The sequence below is a fragment of the Leuresthes tenuis genome, unplaced genomic scaffold (genome assembly GCF_036924035.1).
Source record: "Leuresthes tenuis unplaced genomic scaffold, fLeuTen1.0.hap1 SCAF_22, whole genome shotgun sequence".
NCBI lineage: Eukaryota > Metazoa > Chordata > Actinopteri > Atheriniformes > Atherinopsidae > Leuresthes > Leuresthes tenuis.
The window spans coordinates 1,168,215-1,186,400 of NW_027325376.1; the positions used below are offsets into that span (position 1 = coordinate 1,168,215).

Sequence of the window (18,186 nt, forward strand, 5' to 3'; positions counted from 1 at the left end):
TTATGTTTTAATCGTCCTGTTTTCAGGTTCTGGTCATGTTTTTCCTGCCGTTTTCCAGCTGTTTCACAGCTGCTCCTCATTCACTGATCACTCCCTCCACAGCATTTAGTCTCCTGGTTTCCTTTCAGTCACTGCAGAATCCTCACCAACCCTTCATGCCTCGCTGCAGCGATAAGTCTCGTTTGGTTCTTGCTCCTTGTCTTGTTTTTGCAATAAACCTTTTTGTTGAACTAAAAGAGCTGCATCTGGGTCCTCTCCATCGAACCGAGACACTCTGGTACTTCCTGCCCTCACAGTAACTCCTACAGAACCTTCTCCAGGTCCACTAACACATGGAGACTGGAAGGTCAAACTCCCATGATCCCTCAGTAACTCAGAGTAAAGATCTGGTCCAGACTCTGCTCCTCCTGAACCCGAGGTCCGGTCCGGTCGGAGCCTCCCCCTGAACCCGAGGTCCCGTCGGACATCTTAATAACATTTGTTTTGTCAGCTTCAGTGCTGCCTGTAAAACGACCTTCATCAGGACCACAGTTGAAGGTCAAACGTTTTGTTGGGTTAACGGAGCAGGCAGCTGAGGTTCTGTCCACAGTTACAGAAACACAGAACGACACATGTTAAAGTCGAAGGTAACCTTCAGAGAAAACAGGTGTTGGATCTGTGTTTGCTTTCATACAGAGTCTCAGTTCTGCATCAAACTGCTACCTGTCAGCACTGAGAGGAAAACAGGATCCTGAGGTGTTCCCAGATGGGATAAATAATCCCTCCAGAGAGTTCTGGTTCTGACCCGGGGCCTCCTCCCAGGAGGAGAAGGCTTTTAGTTCACAAACCAAAGCTTTTACAAACTCTTCCTTTTTTGTCCTCATTCAAAGGAGAAAAACACCAGAAACTGGTAGGAACCCGGAGGCTCAGAACCAGGACCTCAGATTCATCCCGTCTACTCCACACTCAGCTGTGAACTGAAGGCCATGGCCTGAAGAACCCAACAGAACCACATCATCTGCAGAAAGCAGAGCTGTAACCCTGAGGTTCAGAACCAGACGCCCTCCTCCCCCCGACTGCACCTCCAGATCCTGTCCATGAGAACCTGAACAGGACCGGAGACGAGGGGCAGCCCTGCTGGAGTCCAACATGCTCTGTGAACCAGAACCACTTTGGACCTGTATAAGGACACAGCTCTGACTGTGTTAAGCAGGGACCGAGTAACTCTGGTACTTCCTGCCCTCACAGTAACTCCTACAGAACCCCTCAGAGAACCACAAACACATGGAGACTGGAAGGTCAAACTCCCATGATCCCTCAGTAACTCTGAGAGTAAAGATCTGGTCCAGACTCTGCTCCCCCTGAACCCGAGGTCCGGTCCGGTCGGAGCCTCCCCCTGAACCCGAGGTCCGGTCGGAGCCTCCTCCTGAACCCGAGGTCCGGTCCCGTCGGAGCCTCCCCCTGAACCCGAGGTCCGGTCCGGTCGGAGCCTCCCCCTGAACCCGAGGTCCGGTCCGGTCGGAGCCTCCCCCTGAACCCGAGGTCCGGTCCGGTCGGAGCCTCCTCCTGAACCCGAGGTCCAACACTCTGAGTCTGACCGTTTTGAACCTGAATAAGTTCCTTTTAGCCTTGGAAAAACCCCAGAAACTGGCAGGAACCTGAGCGGCGGCGGCGGCGGCGGCGGCGGCGGCGGCGGGCCCACCTGTCTGGTCGGTGTAAGTCGTGAAGGTGGACGCCAGGATCTTCCCCCTCTGTCCGTCCCTGTGGTCGCCCTCTTCCTCGTCTTCCTCGGAGGAGGAGGAGGAGCTGACCTGGCTCTCCACCAGTCGCTTGGCAGCAGCCTGGTTGGACTTTTGGATCTGCTCGAACTTGGACTGGACCGACTCCCCTGTGGATTCACAAAGCAGCGTTACAGACAGCCTTCGGGCTCAGACTCACCCTGATGACATCATTCCCATCATCACCGTGTGGCGGCTCAGGAGGCGATCCGGTCTTCGTTCTCAGTCCTCGCCCTGCAGCGCCCGGCCTCTCCTTCTGCAGGGGACGTGACCTTTCACCCTGAGCATCCTGACCCCGGCCACGCCCCCTGCCCTGCTGCCGCCAGGCCGGCTCCATGGCAACCGCCTCCCAGACTCTGCACAACAAGGATTAAGAACAACTTGAGCTCTTCGTGTGGTCTGTGATGTCACATGAACACCGCAGCAGTAAACCAGCAGAGCTTTTTAATGCACGGGTCCTGATCACCGGACCGAGCAGTCCGCTCTGTTCGCAGTGCGCATGCTCCAACTGTTACAGGTCAGACACAGGTGCTGATGCAGCTTCCACTGACCTCAGTGCAGCTGTGTGTCAGGCTTCAAAGCTGCCACAGCGAACATGACGACACACCATCATTATGTCACACTGCATGCCTCATAACACACTCGTGTAGGTTGTCGTTTCACCTGAGTTCCGTCCAGCAGAGCCGAGATCGGCGAAGTTAACGTCAGATTCAGCTCACTCCGCTTGTAGCCGGCTAGCTACGACGAGCTAATGGGCAGACTAATTCAGAGAAAACAAACGTTACATCCTGTAAACAACATTTATCAAAGACAAAGAAATGTCCGCACGAGCTGCTTTCTGTTTAACGTTTGAAGTACACCGCAGAGAGGAGTTATTTCGGAGTTACCGACAGTTTGAAGTTAAACACACCTCAGCGCCGAGCGGAGAGTGGAGTCCGAGCTCTAGTTGACATGCGCAGTGGACCGCGATGCATGCTGGGAGGTGTAGTCGGTGGCGAAGGCGGCTTTTGAAGCTTTCGGACTTTAGAACTTCAATTCCCACAACTCCACCAAAATACACTCACGCACAGACGCACAAAAAACTGACGTGTCAACCTTCGGGTGCCGTTAACCACAGACATATATATATATATATATATATTTATATATATAACACCAGTTTATTTGTAGTTCAAAGGACCTTCTTCCCGCACTGTGACGCACCTGCCTTCATATAAAGTAATATTAAGAGTTTATTATTAGCTTCTGAGCGTTAATTCCTTCACGGTCTTTTCTTTTTTAACAGAAAACGACTTGTTTTACTCAGTTAAAAGCAGAACGACCTTCAGCAGGCGATGACTGAATGAATAAAAGTGAACGTGAGATGTGAGGGGAGGCAGAAGATGTCTGTCTGAACGGAGATGTGAGTGAATAACGTTCTGCTGCTTTAAGAGGCAGAAGAAGAAGCTGCTGACTCAGTGCTAAGTGTTTCTGCAGCAAGATAACCAAATCTGAGTTGAATACAACAAGTCTGATGGCGACAGCAGCGGCGCCGCGTCACTGTTGGGGCGAGCCGTGATGTCACTGCGTATGAACTGATGTTCATGCTTCCCGTGGGGCTGTAAGGTGTGTGGTTAACTGTTTTTATTGCTGTTTTTATTGCTCAGCCTCCTGAGCTGCCAGGAGAAGTCAATGACCAAACTGCAGGAACGCTTTACTCAGCTCCATCTTATTTTTCTGTTTTTATTCATTAAATGTTCAAAAATAAACTTTTTTATGGATTCTGCAGCTGTGTTTCATTCAGTTTTCACTAAAAGTGCCATTGGTTGCCTCACAAAAAGGTGATTTCCCATCGTACTCCAGTTCTATAGGAGCACTCGATGTTGAGTGGGGGGGCTGAGAGCACCCCGGCCACCCTTTGGCTCCGCCCCAGAGTGCCCAACACACCTTATATGGTCACACATGCTCAGACTCTTTCTGGTCATTGTTCATCTCTTTAAATAGTTCTTAAAAATGAAACAAAAAGAAGGTTTTCCTTATAAAATATCTTTATTTCAGCGCAGAGCTTCCATCATCTGGATCTTTTGCTGGAACCTTTAAAAGCGTCAGCCTTAGCAAAGCAGAACTGATGCTGGATGTACATGTTCTGTCAGTCATTACAGGAACTTAAAGCTTGAACTATGACCTGAGCTCGTTACGTCCAGAGGAAGAGATAAATCTACTGATGTGTGAGTCCTGAACAGCACGGAAACACTGAGTCTCAGCTACTCTCATATATACATCTGTACATTAAGCTTCAGACTCAGGAACACGCTGCAAATCATCTATAAACAAGCTTTGCTACTGACACAGAAGCATGCTGCGCATTTATAGTTTAATACTCTTACAGAGAGTGACAACGTGAGGAAAATGCCTACATGCGTAAGAAAACCTTCCCTGGTCCTTCCTGCCGCTCTGAGGGTGATCCAGAGTCACCTCGCCACCTTCAGCTCGGACCCAAACGCCCCTCCAGCAGCAACACTTTCAGAACTCAGCAGAACAGACGCGACTCGATGCTTTGGGACATAAATCTGAATTCATTTGAAAATCTTTAAATCTGAGATAAATTTGATGAACTTGTTTCCGTCCACGTCTCCTTCAGACCCAGCTGGGTAACTCCCTCTGTCCTTCCTCTCATGCGCCCCTCCTCCTTGTTCCTTGGCTCCTTATTTGGTCTCAGGTGTCGGGGGGGGCGGGGCATCGCCGGGCTGGTCGGCCCGGGGGGGCAGCACCACCTTTTTCTCCAGCCGGGTGACTCTGTGCTTGAGTTTGCTGTGAGTGGCTTCGTGCTCAGCCAGCAGCCGGGCGTACCGGGTCTGCAGGGCGTCCAGCGAGGTCGTCATCCGGTCCACCTTCTCCTCTATCTCCTTGGGGTCCGGGCCCTGTGCTGCCACCTGGGGGACGAGACGAGTCATTGCTTTATTTTAGCAGGCTGGTTGTTGGTTTACTCTCCTGCATGAGACAACGGGGCAGTACCTCCAGGTCCAGCAGCCCGTCCTTCATCAGAATCTGCCTTCCTTTCTCCTCCAGCAGAGCTTTGGCATCAGGATACTCCGTCAGAGCCTCCATCAGGTCATCTTTGGACAGACAGAAGAGATCGGAGTATCCGATACTCCTGATGTTCGCTGTCCTCCTGTTTCCTGCCTTACTGCCTGTTGGAGAAGAAGCAGAAGAAACCCTGAATGAATCATTGAAGTGTTTCCCTGCTGCCTTAAACCATCTTCCTTTGACCTTCTGTCCACAGCAGGAGCATCTCACCGGCTGTCAGGACTTAAATCAGTTCTAAAGCAAACACAACCTCCAGCAGACTCTAGATCAGGGGTCGGGAACCTATGGCTCGCAGATAAAACTAAATATTCTCACTTGTTTTAATCCATCCATCGATTTTTCATGTCCTGTTCAGGGCTGCAGGAGCAACTGTCCATTATTTTAATCGGATGATACTGGACTACGTTGGCAGCGTAAAACAGGTAAACGCCCCCTTTTGAATCAGTCGGCTCGGTCATTAGCTCAAAGCTAACCCTTCGACGAAGAAGATGGCGAAAAGAAAAAAAGATGACGAGTATCGTACATTTCAGGCCGAATGGACTGAAGAATTCGCCTTTGTGGAGAGAGCAAATTCTGCGGTGTGTCTAATTTGCAAAGACAAAATTACATCGATGAAACGGTCGAATGTAAAGCGGCACTTCGACACGCGCCATGCTACCTTTGCATCAAAATACCCGGCAGGAGACAGCAGAAAGAAAGCGTGCCAAGAGCTACTGAGCAGGGTACAAGCAAGAGCTACTGAGCAGGGTACAAGCTAGAGCTACTGAGCAGGGTACAAGCTAGAGCTACTGAGCAGGGTACAAGCTAGGGCTACTGAGCAGGGTACAAGCTAGAGCTACTGAGCAGGGTACAAGCTACAGCTACTGAGCAGGGTACAAGCTACAGCTACTGAGCAGGGTACAAGCTAGAGCTACTGAGCAGGGTACAAGCTAGAGCTACTGAGCAGGGTACAAGCTAGAGCTACTGAGCAGGGTACAAGCTAGAGCTACTGAGCAGGGTACAAGCTAGAGCTACTGAGCAGGGTACAAGCTAGAGCTACTGAGCAGGGTACAAGCTAGAGCTACTGAGCAGGGTACAAGCTAGAGCTACCGAGCAGGATACAAGCTAGAGCTACTGAGCAGGGTACAAGCTAGAGCTACTGAGCAGGGTACAAGCTAGAGCTACTGAGCAGGGTACAAGCTAGAGCTACTGAGCAGGGTACAAGCTAGGGCTACTGAGCAGCGTACAAGCTAGAGCTACTGAGCAGGGTACAAGCTAGAGCTACTGAGCAGGGTACAAGCTACAGCTACTGAGCAGGGTACAAGCTAGAGCTACTGAGCAGGGTACAAGCTAGAGCTACTGAGCAGGGTACAAGCTAGAGCTACTGAGCAGGGTACAAGCTAGAGCTACTGAGCAGGGTACAAGCTAGAGCTACTGAGCAGGGTACAAGCTAGAGCTACTGAGCAGGGTACAAGCTAGAGCTACTGAGCAGGGTACAAGCTAGAGCTACTGAGCAGGGTACAAGCAGCCAGCAGCAACCCGGCAAGGTGACTATAATTCTGCTAGCTTTGCTGGATCTTTAGCAATAGTGAGGAACGGAAAACCATTCACAGATGGCGAGTATGCTAATAAATAATATGCTAATATAATATGCTAATAAATTCAGAGGCTTATTATACTGACATTTAGTTGAATTCACTTTTAAAATATATTATATGGCTCTCATTGAAATAAATTTCCAAATTTTTTGCTTTCATGGCTCTCTTAGTCAAAAAGGTTCCCGACCCCTGATTTAGATGAAACACCTCCAGTGAACCCATGAAGTGCATTTCAGCAGAAACCATCTTCCTTTGACCTTCTGTCCACAGCAGGAGCATCTCACCGGCTGTAAATCAGTTCTAAAGCAAACACAACCTCCAGCAGACTCCAGAGGAAACACCTCCAGTGAACCCATGAAGTGCATTTCAGCAGAAAACATCTTCCTTTGACCTTCTGTCCACAGCAGGAGCATCTCACCGGCTGTAAATCAGTTCTAAAGCAAACACAACCTCCAGCAGACTCCAGAGGAAACACCTCCAGTGAACACATGAAGAGATATCAGTTCATGTGAGAGAAGATAGAAAACATCATGTTGGGTTGCTCTATTTCAGCAGAAATCATCTTTACAGGAGCTGCCGTCTGCTCCAAGTCATGTGATCAACTCCAACCTTTGATAGCCAGGATGCTGATCTCGCCAAAGTAGCTTCCGTCGCTGAGGACCACGAACTGCGTGACGCCGTCGTCGGCGACAACGGCGAGCTTTCCCTCCTTGATGATGTACATCTCCCTGCCGATGTCTCCCTTCTTGCAGATGTAGTCTCCGGGGCTGTAGACCTGCGGCTGCAGCTTCAGCACCAGCTCCACCAACAGGCCGGCCTCGCAGTCCGCAAAGATCCGCACCTGCAGGAGCAAAAAGGAGGCCTGATGGGGTGCGTTCATTGCTTTCACCCAGTCAGGAGCGCTTTGAAGCGAGTGCTGACCTTCTTCAGGGTGTCAAGGTGCACGTTGATGGCGATCTCTGCTCTCAGTTTGTCCGGCAGGTACTTCAGCACCTCCCGCTCATCCACCGCCTTCTTATTGGTCCACAGGAAGTCGAACCACTTGATCACTCGCTTCTCCAGGTCCTTTGTGACCTGCAGTGGGAGCAGAGAGGTGAGTGGGGGCCTCCAGCTGAGACCGGTCAGGGTCAGAAACCCAACCAATCACAGGGCAGCTGACCTTTCGGAAGCTCATGTACTGTTTGATGGCGTCGATGCGGGCCTGGAAGTCGGCTCTGGCTGCGTTCATGTTGGTGATCATCGAGCCGACGTTACCGACGATGGTGGCAAAAATCAACACGCCGACCTGGAGAGAAGAGGAAGAAACATGAGAAACTCTGCTGTCCTGTCAGCTCACCGAATCTGTTCCAACGTCTCCTCAGAAATAAAGGCAAACATGAGCAAGAAGAACTTCTGAATCTCCTCAGAAATAAAGGCAAACATGAGCAAGAAGAACTTCTGAATCTCCTCAGAAATAAAGGCAAACATGAGCAAGAAGAACTTCTGAATCTCCTCAGAAATAAAGGCAAACATGAGCAAGAAGAACTTCTGAATCTCCTCAGAAATAAAGGCAAACATGAGCAAGAAGAACTTCTGAATCTCCTCAGAAATAAATGCAAATAAACAGATTCTCAGAATAAAAGATGTTCTTAATAAGCCTTTGCTGACAGAAGCTTCAGGAGATATGAATCTGCTGCTGGTTTCTAACTCTTTCAGCAGCAGATTTCAGGCCTCAGGACACTTTTTAAAAGTTTAAAAGTCTTTTCCTTTCCAACCATCCTTTCGGCTTCAGGTCGCCGCCCTGCTGACACACAGGACACCAGGTGTCACTGAAACACCTTTTCATTCCTCTGATTTCATCATTCAGAGGCTCCAGGGGTTCTTTTCTCTGAAACTGATGCCCTCCTGCAGAGCCTCTGGTTGTTTTTGAGCCTTCTGTGAAGAGTCGCCTCCTCTTGTTTCAGTGTGCAGCGTATGTGAAGCCCTGAAACTCTCACTTTGTTCTGCAGGTTCATGTCTGGGTGACGCAGTTCAAGGTTAAACCTCAGAGACTTCAGAATCTTTAGCAGCATTTCAGATGCACCTAAGACTGAGACAACAGGCCACACCCACCAGGAAGTCAGTCACGACGAAGAAGTACTCGGAGTTCTCCACAGGGGGCGGCGTCTCCCCGATGGTGGTGAGCGTCAGCGTGGACCAGTACATGCTGTAGGCGTACTTCCTCACCAGCCGGCCGAACTCTGGATCCGCCGGGTCGGGATACACGAACCTGTCGGCACCGAAGCCTGGAAGCACAAGATGTTATGGGCTCAGATTGATCTGGAGCAAGAATAAACTGATCTGAGCTGAACTGGAGCAAGAATAAACTGATCTGAGCTGAACTGGAGCAAGAATAAAGTGATCTGAGCTGAACTGGAGCAAGAATAAACCGATCTGAGCTGAACTGGAGCAAGAATAAAGTGATCTGAGCTGAACTGGAGCAAGAATAAAGTGATCTGAGCTGAACTGGAGCAAGAATAAACTGATCTGAGCTGAACTGGAGCAAGAATAAACTCATCTGAGCTGAACTGGAGCAAGAATAAACTCATCTGAGCTGAACTGGAGCAAGAATAAACTGATCTGAGCTGAACTGGAGCAAGAATAAACTGATCTGAGCTGAACTGGAGCAAGAATAAACTGATCTGAGCTGAACTGGAGCAAGAATAAGCTCATCTGAGCTGAACTGGAGCAAGAATAAACTGATCTGAGCTGAACTGGAGCAAGAATAAACCGATCTGAGCTGAACTGGAGCAAGAATAAACTGATCTGAAAGAATGAACTGATCTGAGCTGAACTGGAGCAAGAATAAAGTGATCTGAGCTGAACTGGAGCAAGAATAAACTGATCTGAGCTGAACTGGAGCAAGAATAAACCGATCTGAGCTGAACTGGAGCAAGAATAAACTGATCTGAGCTGAACTGGAGCAAGAATAAACTCATCTGAGCTGAACTGGAGCAAGAATAAACCGATCTGAGCTGAACTGGAGCAAGAATAAACTCATCTGAGCTGAACTGGAGCAAGAATAAAGTGATCTGAGCTGAACTGGAGCAAGAATAAACTGATCTGAGCTGAACTGGAGCAAGAATAAACCGATCTGAGCTGAACTGGAGCAAGAATAAACCGATCTGAGCTGAACTGGAGCAAGAATGAACCGATCTGAGCTGAACTGGAGCAAGAATAAACTGATCTGAGCTGAACTGGAGCAAGAATAAGCTGATCTGAGCTGAAACATCCAACCACAGGTGTTTCCAGCTCACCGATGGCCTTGGAGAAGGAGTAGTAGAGGCAGGCGTTCCAGTGGATGATGATGAGGATGTACATGACGAGGTTGGAGATACGAAGAGCGTTGGGGTAATTTGTTCTGGTCTCCGTCCTCTGGAAGAACTCCATCATTCTGAAGCAAAGGAGGAACCGTGAAGTCACGTTAGAGACACATTTGAAGAATACGCTGCAGTTTTTTCACATGGAATATGAAAGCAGTCTAAACGGTTTGGGCCTGTAGGGGCTTTACACCCACACAGCTGCACACATCTGGATCTGAAAGTGGACAAAGGAGCAGTTTCTTAGGTAGCTAATACCGACAACCATCACAGGACCTCAGCTGAAGTGAGCCACAGCACATCTGGGGGAACCACATTTAGCCTCAATCAGTCCAGTTCAGCTACGTGAGTTCAGAGGAACAGTCTGTGAAATGAACTAAAACACTTCAGATATTCCTCTACACACAGTTTGGTGAGTCTCTGACTGTTAAAGACTGTCACCCTGTTCAAAATGTGAGCTTTTCTGCATTAATGCTGCCGTCACAGAAGTGGAAATGAGCTTTGCCCCCTGATCCAACCCCATACCATCACAGAGCCTGGCTGCAGGGACTGGCTGCTGACAGCAGGCTGGATGCTGCTTTTGCTCTTTGCTCCATTTCTTCCAACAAAGATGTGGAATACTGATGGGTCTGACCACAGCACACGTTTCCACCGTGTGACGGTCCATCCCAGACGCCTCCGAGCCCAGAGAAGTGGACGAGGTTAACATCAGGCTTCTTTCCTGCACAGTAAAGCTTGTGAATGGAACTCTGTATTGTGGTGCTGGACAAAGGTTTCCACAGTAATCCCTTGTCCATGTGCTTCTATCAGCTGCTGATGAATGACGGTTCTTGATGCAGCGTCTGAGGGGTCAGAGGTCACGGGGTCCAGCTTAGGCTTGCTCCCTCGTCCTTTGCACTGAAACTCCTCCAGGTTCCCTGAATGCTTTAATGATTTTCTGCTCTGTAGAGGCAGAAATATGCAGATCCCTTCCAGTCTTTCTCTGAGGAACATTGTTTTAAACTCAAACTGGAGCTCCTCTGAACATCTTTGCTGCTCAGACTGTCCTGGAGGCTGCTTTAGGACCAGAGCAGGGTCACAGTCGGTGTTGTTAGCATGTTAGCATGTTAGCATCAGACTCAGTAACAAACCCTAAATGTTAGCATCTTCACTTGAATGTGTTGCAGCCTGAAATGTAAAAACTGATGCATTTCAACACAGAACCGAAGGATTAAATATTGACTTAAATGAACTCTTATCCAACCAACTTCTCATGATTCAGGGTTTTAAGATGAACAAAGAAAGAAACTTTTTATCAGGATGATCTTCTCAGCAGCTTTAAAATAATCTTATTCTCATGATAAAAAGAATTAAACTCAGAATCGGGCCTCGCTGTGACATCATCACTGAGCTCCTCTGAACATCTTTGCTGCTCAGACTGTCCTGGAGGCTGCTTCAGGACCAGATCAGGGTTACAAACATATCAGCTGTTTGAAATAACTTTTTTCTCAATATTAGCCATAAATTGCTCTGATCCGGACATGTTTTGGAACTTGTTGCAGGCCTCAAATGAAATGAAGTTCATCAAAACCTGAAATATTTGGGTTCATGAAATAAAAGTGAAAGAAAACGTTGGAATCGTAGTTTTTCATTAGTTTTTTCCCTTTTCTCGGTGTCTGTAAAGATGACTGATACTTCATATTAACATTTCCTTTAAAGATGACTCTGGTGGGCTCCAGTTTGTAATCCTCTCACCGGAGAACAAAAGGGAACGATAGATCAGCTCTGCATACCTGTTGAACCTGAACAGTTTGTTGAGCCGGATCTCAGGGAAGGTGACACCAAAAACAAAGTACAGCAAATCGGTGGGAATCATGGAGACCATGTCCAGTTTGAACTGGAAACTCTTCATGTACCGCTCACGGAGCTTCTGCTCATCCTTCACCAGCAGTCCCTGCTCCAGGTAACCTGTGAGCACACGATGGGGTTATAACAGGTGTGTAAATAGGTGTGTAAACAGGTGCGTAAACAGGTGCGTAAACAGGTGCGTAAACAGGTGTGTAAACAGGTGTGTAAACAGGTGTGTAAACAGGTGTGTAAACAGGTGCGTAAACAGGTGTGTAAACAGGTGCGTAAACAGGTGTGTAAACAGGTGTGTAAAGGCCAGCTCCAGGTAACCTGTAAGCACACGATGGGGTTATAACAGGTGTGTAAACAGGTGTGTAAACAGGTGCGTAAACAGGTGTGTAAACAGGTGTGTAAACAGGTGTGTAAAGGCCAGCTCCAGGTAACCTGTAAGCACACGATGGGGTTATAACAGGTGTGTAAACAGGTGTGTAAACAGGTGTATAAACAGGTGTGTAAACAGGTGCGTAAACAGGTGTGTAAACAGGTGTGTAAAGGCCAGCTCCAGGTAACCTGTAAGCACACGATGGGGTTATAACAGGTGTGTAAACAGGTGTGTAAACAGGTGCGTAAACAGGTGTGTAAACAGGTGTGTAAACAGGTGTGTAAAGGCCAGCTCCAGGTAACCTGTAAGCACACGATGGGGTTATAACAGGTGTGTAAACAGGTGTGTAAACAGGTGTATAAACAGGTGTGTAAACAGGTGCGTAAACAGGTGTGTAAACAGGTGTGTAAACAGGTGTGTAAACAGGTGTGTAAAGAGGTGTGTAAACAGGTGTGTAAACAGGTGTGTAAACAGGTGTGTAAACAGGGGTGTAAAGGCCAGCTCCAGGTAACCTGTAAGCACACGATGGGGTTATAACAGGTGTGTAAACAGGTGTGTAAACAGGTGTGTAAACAGGTGCGTAAACAGGTGCGTAAACAGGTGTGTAAACAGGTGTGTAAACAGGTGTGTAAAGGCCAGCTCCATATAACCTGTGAGCACACGATGGGGTTATAACAGGTGTGTAAATAGGTGTGTAAACAGGTGCGTAAACAGGTGTGTAAACAGGTGTGTAAACAGGTGTGTAAAGGCCAGCTCCAGGTAACCTGTGAGCACACGATGGGATTATAACAGGTGTGTAAATAGGTGTGTAAACAGGTGTGTAAACAGGTGTGTAAAGGCCAGCTCCAGGTAACCTGTGAGCACACGATGGGGTTATAACAGGTGTGTAAACAGGTGTGTAAACAGGTGCGTAAACAGGTGCGTAAACAGGTGTGTAAACAGGTGTGTAAAGGCCAGCTCCAGGTAACCTGTGAGCACACGATGGGGTTATAACAGGTGTGTAAACAGGTGTGTAAACAGGTGCGTAAACAGGTGCGTAAACAGGTGTGTAAACAGGTGTGTAAAGGCCAGCTCCAGGTAACCTGTGAGCACACGATGGGGTTATAACAGGTGTGTAAACAGGTGTGTAAACAGGTGTGTAAACAGGTGCGTAAACAGGTGTGTAAACAGGTGTGTAAAGGCCAGCTCCAGGTAACCTGTAAGCACACGATGGGGTTATAACAGGTGCGTAAACAGGTGTGTAAACAGGTGCGTAAACAGGTGCGTAAACAGGTGCGTAAACAGGTGTGTAAACAGGTCTGTAAAGGCCAGCTCCAGGTAACCTGTAAGCACACGATGGGGTTATAACAGGTGCGTAAACAGGTGTGTAAACAGGTGTGTAAACAGGTGCGTAAACAGGTGTGTAAACAGGTGTGTAAACAGGTGCGTAAACAGGTGCGTAAACAGGTGTGTAAACAGGTGTGTAAAGGCCAGCTCCAGGTAACCTGTAAGCACACGATGGGGTTATAACAGGTGCGTAAACAGGTGTGTAAACAGGTGCGTAAACAGGTGCGTAAACAGGTGTGTAAACAGGTGTGTAAACAGGTGCGTAAACAGGTGCGTAAACAGGTGTGTAAACAGGTGCGTAAACAGGTGCGTAAACAGGTGTGTAAAGGCCAGCTCCAGGTAACCTGTAAGCACACGATGGGGTTATAACAGGTGTGTAAACAGGTGTGTAAACAGGTGCGTAAACAGGTGTGTAAACAGGTGTGTAAACAGGTGTGTAAACAGGTGTGTAAAGGCCAGCTCCAGGTAACCTGTAAGCACACGATGGGGTTATAACAGGTGTGTAAACAGGTGTGTAAACAGATGCGTAAACAGGTGTGTAAACAGGTGTGTAAACAGGTGTGTAAACAGGTGCGTAAACAGGTGTGTAAACAGGTGTGTAAACAGGTGCGTAAACAGGTGTGTAAAGGCCAGCTCCAGGTAACCTGTAAGCACACGATGGGGTTATAACAGGTGTGTAAACAGGTGTGTAAACAGGTGCGTAAACAGGTGTGTAAACAGGTGTGTAAACAGGTGTGTAAACAGGTGCGTAAACAGGTGCGTAAACAGGTGCGTAAACAGGTGTGTAAACAGGTGTGTAAACAGGTGCATAAAGGCCAGAACACATGAACAGAAGCAGTGTGAGATCCATCTGAACACACAGATCTGAGGGGACCTTCCATCTTAGCCGTCATCAACAGATAGAAAAATGTATGCTTGGATCAGTGATAATATGTCTTAAAACCCTGCATCAGCTGTTTTCTTAGTCTGAACTGTAATGTTTCTGCATTTTATCCCACTTTATGTCAGCAGGTGACAAAACTTTAGTGGAATTTAACATTTAAATTGACTAAATGTACCTAAATGATCTCTATTATAAGATAAAATGTTTCTGGGTTTTGTCGCCCTGGTTGTTTCTCAAACTCAGACATTAAATATCTTCCATGTTACGAATGCATCTGGCCCTGATGAGTGTGTACACCTATCTGTGCATCTACAGACCGGTTCTGGTTCTGAAGACCATGTCCAAAATATAGACAGCGTCAGAGATGAAGTCGATGATGAACCAGAAGATCAAATAGTCGGTCTGCAGCTCCTCAAAACACGCCCTGAAAGAGTAAGAAATGTTACTTTAAAAGGAGCTTTAACTGTGAATTCAGTCCTCTGTGAGACCCGACCCAATAACCACTGGCACCAGAACCGACCCAATAACCACTGGCACCAGACACGACCCAATAACCACTGGCACCAGAACCGACCCAATAACCACTGGCATACAGGGACCAGAACCGACCCAATAACCACTGGCACACAGGGACCAGAACCGACCCAATAACCACTGGCACACAGGGACCAGACCCGACCCAATAACCACTGGCACACAGGGACCAGACCCGACCCAATAACCACTAGCATACAGGGACCAGAACCGACCCAATAACCACTGGCACACAGGGACCAGAACCGACCCAATAACCACTGGCACACAGGGACCAGACTCGACCCAATAACCACTGGCACACAGGGACCAGACCCGACCCAATAACCACTAGCACACAGGGACCAGACCCGACCCAATAACCACTGGCACACAGGGACCAGGAACTGACAGAGAGACACTAGAGCTTCCAGAACATGGCCCTGCAGACATTACCGGTGCCACACTACTTATACAGTGTTTGTGGGTCTAAAATCCTACGTTCTGCTTGAAGTAAAACGTTAAAAGCTCGGTGATGTCATTGTATCCGTTTCCACTGGACCAACCTTGTGCTCAATGACACTGATGGGCCTCAACACCTGATGGACCCCAACATTTGAAAGACCCCAACATCTGAAGGACCCCAACATCTGATGGGCCTCAACACCTGATGGACCCCAACATTTGAAAGACCCCAACATTTGAAAGACCCCAACATCTGAAGGACCCCAACACCTGATGGACCCCAACGCCTGAAAGACCCCAACATCTGAAGGACCCCAACATCTGATGGGCCCCAACACCTGAATGACCCCAATACCTGATGGGCCCCAACACCGGAAGGACCCCAACATCTGAAGGACCCCAAAACTTGAAAGACCCCAACATCTGAAGGACCCCAACACCTGATGGACCCCAACACCTGAAGGACCCCAACACCTGAAGGACCCCAACACCTGATGGACCCCAACATCTGATGGACCCCAACACCTGAAGGACACCAACACTTGAAAGACCCCAACATCTGAAGGACCCCAACACCTGATGGACCCCAACATCTGATGGACCCCAACACCTGAAGGACCCCAACACCTGAAGGACCCCAACACCTGAATGACCCCAACACCTGAATGACCCCAACACTTGAAGGACTCCAACACCTGAAGGACCCCAACGCCTGAAAGACCCCAACACCTGATGGACCCAACACTTGAAAGACTCCAACACCTGATGGACCCCAACACCTGAATGACCCCAACACCTGAAAGACCCCAACACCTGATGGACCCCAACACCTGATGGACCCCAACACTTGAAAGACCCCAACACCTGAATGACCAGAATACCTGATGGACCCAACACTTGAAAGACTCCAACACCTGAAGGACCCCAACGCCTGAAAGACCCCAACACCTGATGGACCCAACACTTGAAAGACTCCAACACCTGATGGACCCCAACACCTGAATGACCCCAACACCTGAAAGACCCCAACACCTGATGGACCCCAACACCTGAATGACCCCAACACTTGAAAGACCCCAACACCTGAATGACCAGAATACCTGGTGGGCCCCAACACCTGAAGGACCCCAACACTTGAAAGACCCCAACACCTGATGGACCCAACACTTGAAAGACCCCAACATCTGAAGGACCCCAACATCTGAAGGACCCCAACACCTGAAGGACCCCAACGCCCGAAAGACCCCAACACCTGAAGGACCCCAACGCCTGAAAGACCCCAACACCTGATGGACCCAACACTTGAAAGACTCCAACACCTGAAGGACCCCAACACCTGAAAGACCCCAACACCTGATGGACCCAACACTTGAAAGACTCCAACACCTGAAGGACCCCAACACCTGAAAGACCCCAACACCTGATGGACCCAACACCTGAATGACCCCAACACCTGAAAGACCCCAACACCTGATGGACCCCAACACCTGAATGACCCCAACACTTGAAAGACCCCAACACCTGAATGACCAGAATACCTGGTGGGCCCCAACACCTGAAGGACCCCAACGCCTGAAAGACCCCAACACCTGATGGACCCAACACTTGAAAGACTCAAACATCTGATGGACCCCAACGCCTGAAAGACCCCAACACCTGATGGACCCCAACGCCTGAAAGACCCCAACACCTGATGGACCCAACACTTGAAAGACTCCAACACCTGAAGGACCCCAACGCCTGAAAGACCCCAACACCTGATGGACCCAACACTTGAAAGACTCCAACATCTGAAGGACCCCAACGCCTGAAGGACCCCAATGCCTGAAAGACCCCAACACCTGATGGACCCAACACTTGAAAGACCCCAACACCTGAAGGACCCCAACGCCTGATGGGCGCCAACACCGGCCCCTCACTGACAGAGTGAAGTAGAGGTGGCTGAATAGATCTAAATACCGATTGTATCAATACCAAGGTTGGTACTGGTATCAGATGTTTCTCAGTACGATGGGATCAATAACTTCAGTATCAGAACCAAAATGGGACCTAATGGAATATTTTCTTTGAACAAAGAGAAAAAGAACCAGTGTAGTTTGGATTTGGCACGTTGTTGTTCATGCATTCATGTTACCTGGCTATGATCAGGGTCCAGTTGTACATGACAGGGATGGTTATGATGAAGAGCCAGTGGTAGTAAGTGTTTCCTGCCGGATCAATCACTGTGATCTCTTTAGCTCTGCACACACATAATGAGCTGATTAGAATGAGATTTCTCATCATGGATCGTAGTCATTCGCATCTCATGTCTGAACTCACGCCTCCTCTTTGGCCTTCTTTTCTTTTTCCAGTTTTTCTTTCTCTTTCTGTTTTTCCTTCTCTTTCTCCTCTTTCTCCTTTTGCTTCTCCTCTTTCTCCCTCTGCCTTTTCTCTTTCCTCTCCTTTTTCTCCTGTTTTTCCTTCCTGGGGAGACAAACAGACGACAGATTAATGATCTCTGATTGGAATCGGTTCGATTCCAGAGGATAAAAACAGAAAAACACTGATTTTAGTGTTCAGTAGCTGATGGAAAAGAGGCGCCAAACATACTCCTTCTTCTCTTTTTTCTCCTTCTTCTCTTTCTTCTTTCTCTTCTTTTCCTCCCTGGAAGAAAACATAAAAACACTTTGAAGCCACAAACTCTCAGTTAATGCCGTTCATGGTCTGGTTGAACCATCACACTCGACAGATGTGGTTACAGATGTCTCAGCTGACATGGTTGACAGTGTCTTACTCGTCTTCCTCATTGTTGTTGCTGTTATTGACGTTGAACAGAGCCCCTGGTCCAGCTCTTTGAGTCCGTCTGGAACAAACAAGCAGAAGATGACGTGAGTAAACTTCACCACCTTATGACCACCTTTACCCGACTTAAACCAGCCGGAGGACGGCATCCAGGTAATACACATGGAGGATGACCTCAGGAAATGAGGGTGACACAAACTGCAGGGCAGCTTCATGAGCTTCAGACAGACATTTTTGTCTTTTGGCTGAATCATTTGGTTCTGCAGCAGAA

At 48.4% G+C, this 18,186-nt stretch overlaps 2 protein-coding genes across 5 annotated transcripts in view; both read right to left on the reverse strand.

The window, feature by feature from the left end:
• The window catches only part of nfxl1 (nuclear transcription factor, X-box binding-like 1), a 28,077-nt gene extending 25,347 nt beyond the window's left edge, over positions 1 to 2,730 (reverse strand). The window contains exons 1-4 of one of the 4 annotated variants that reach the window (XM_072376465.1): positions 2,668 to 2,730; positions 2,421 to 2,517; positions 1,944 to 2,113; positions 1,682 to 1,867 (exon numbers count right to left, since the gene is read on the reverse strand). In XM_072376465.1, coding sequence (XP_072232566.1) covers positions 1,682 to 1,867; positions 1,944 to 2,094 — 337 coding nt within the window. In that variant the 5' untranslated portion in view covers positions 2,095 to 2,113; positions 2,421 to 2,517; positions 2,668 to 2,730. Of the gene's footprint in view, positions 1 to 1,681; positions 1,868 to 1,943; positions 2,114 to 2,308; positions 2,400 to 2,420; positions 2,518 to 2,644 lie in introns of those variants that run through there. The other 3 variants (XM_072376466.1, XM_072376468.1, XM_072376467.1) reach the window with 3 other exon arrangements.
• A 1,658-nt stretch (positions 2,731 to 4,388) lies between these two features.
• cnga1b (cyclic nucleotide gated channel subunit alpha 1b) lies at positions 4,389 to 17,791 on the reverse strand. Its single transcript, XM_072376900.1, has 12 exons — positions 17,724 to 17,791; positions 17,454 to 17,597; positions 17,269 to 17,373; positions 14,474 to 14,580; positions 11,511 to 11,685; positions 9,676 to 9,812; positions 8,492 to 8,664; positions 7,560 to 7,685; positions 7,322 to 7,474; positions 7,010 to 7,241; positions 4,752 to 4,927; positions 4,389 to 4,669 (listed from the first exon to the last, which is right to left on the reverse strand). The coding sequence occupies exons 1-12, from the start codon at positions 17,789 to 17,791 to the stop codon at positions 4,442 to 4,444; spliced, it is 1,824 nt and encodes a 607-aa protein (XP_072233001.1). The 3' UTR covers positions 4,389 to 4,441.
• Between the last annotated feature and the right edge of the window lie 395 nt (positions 17,792 to 18,186).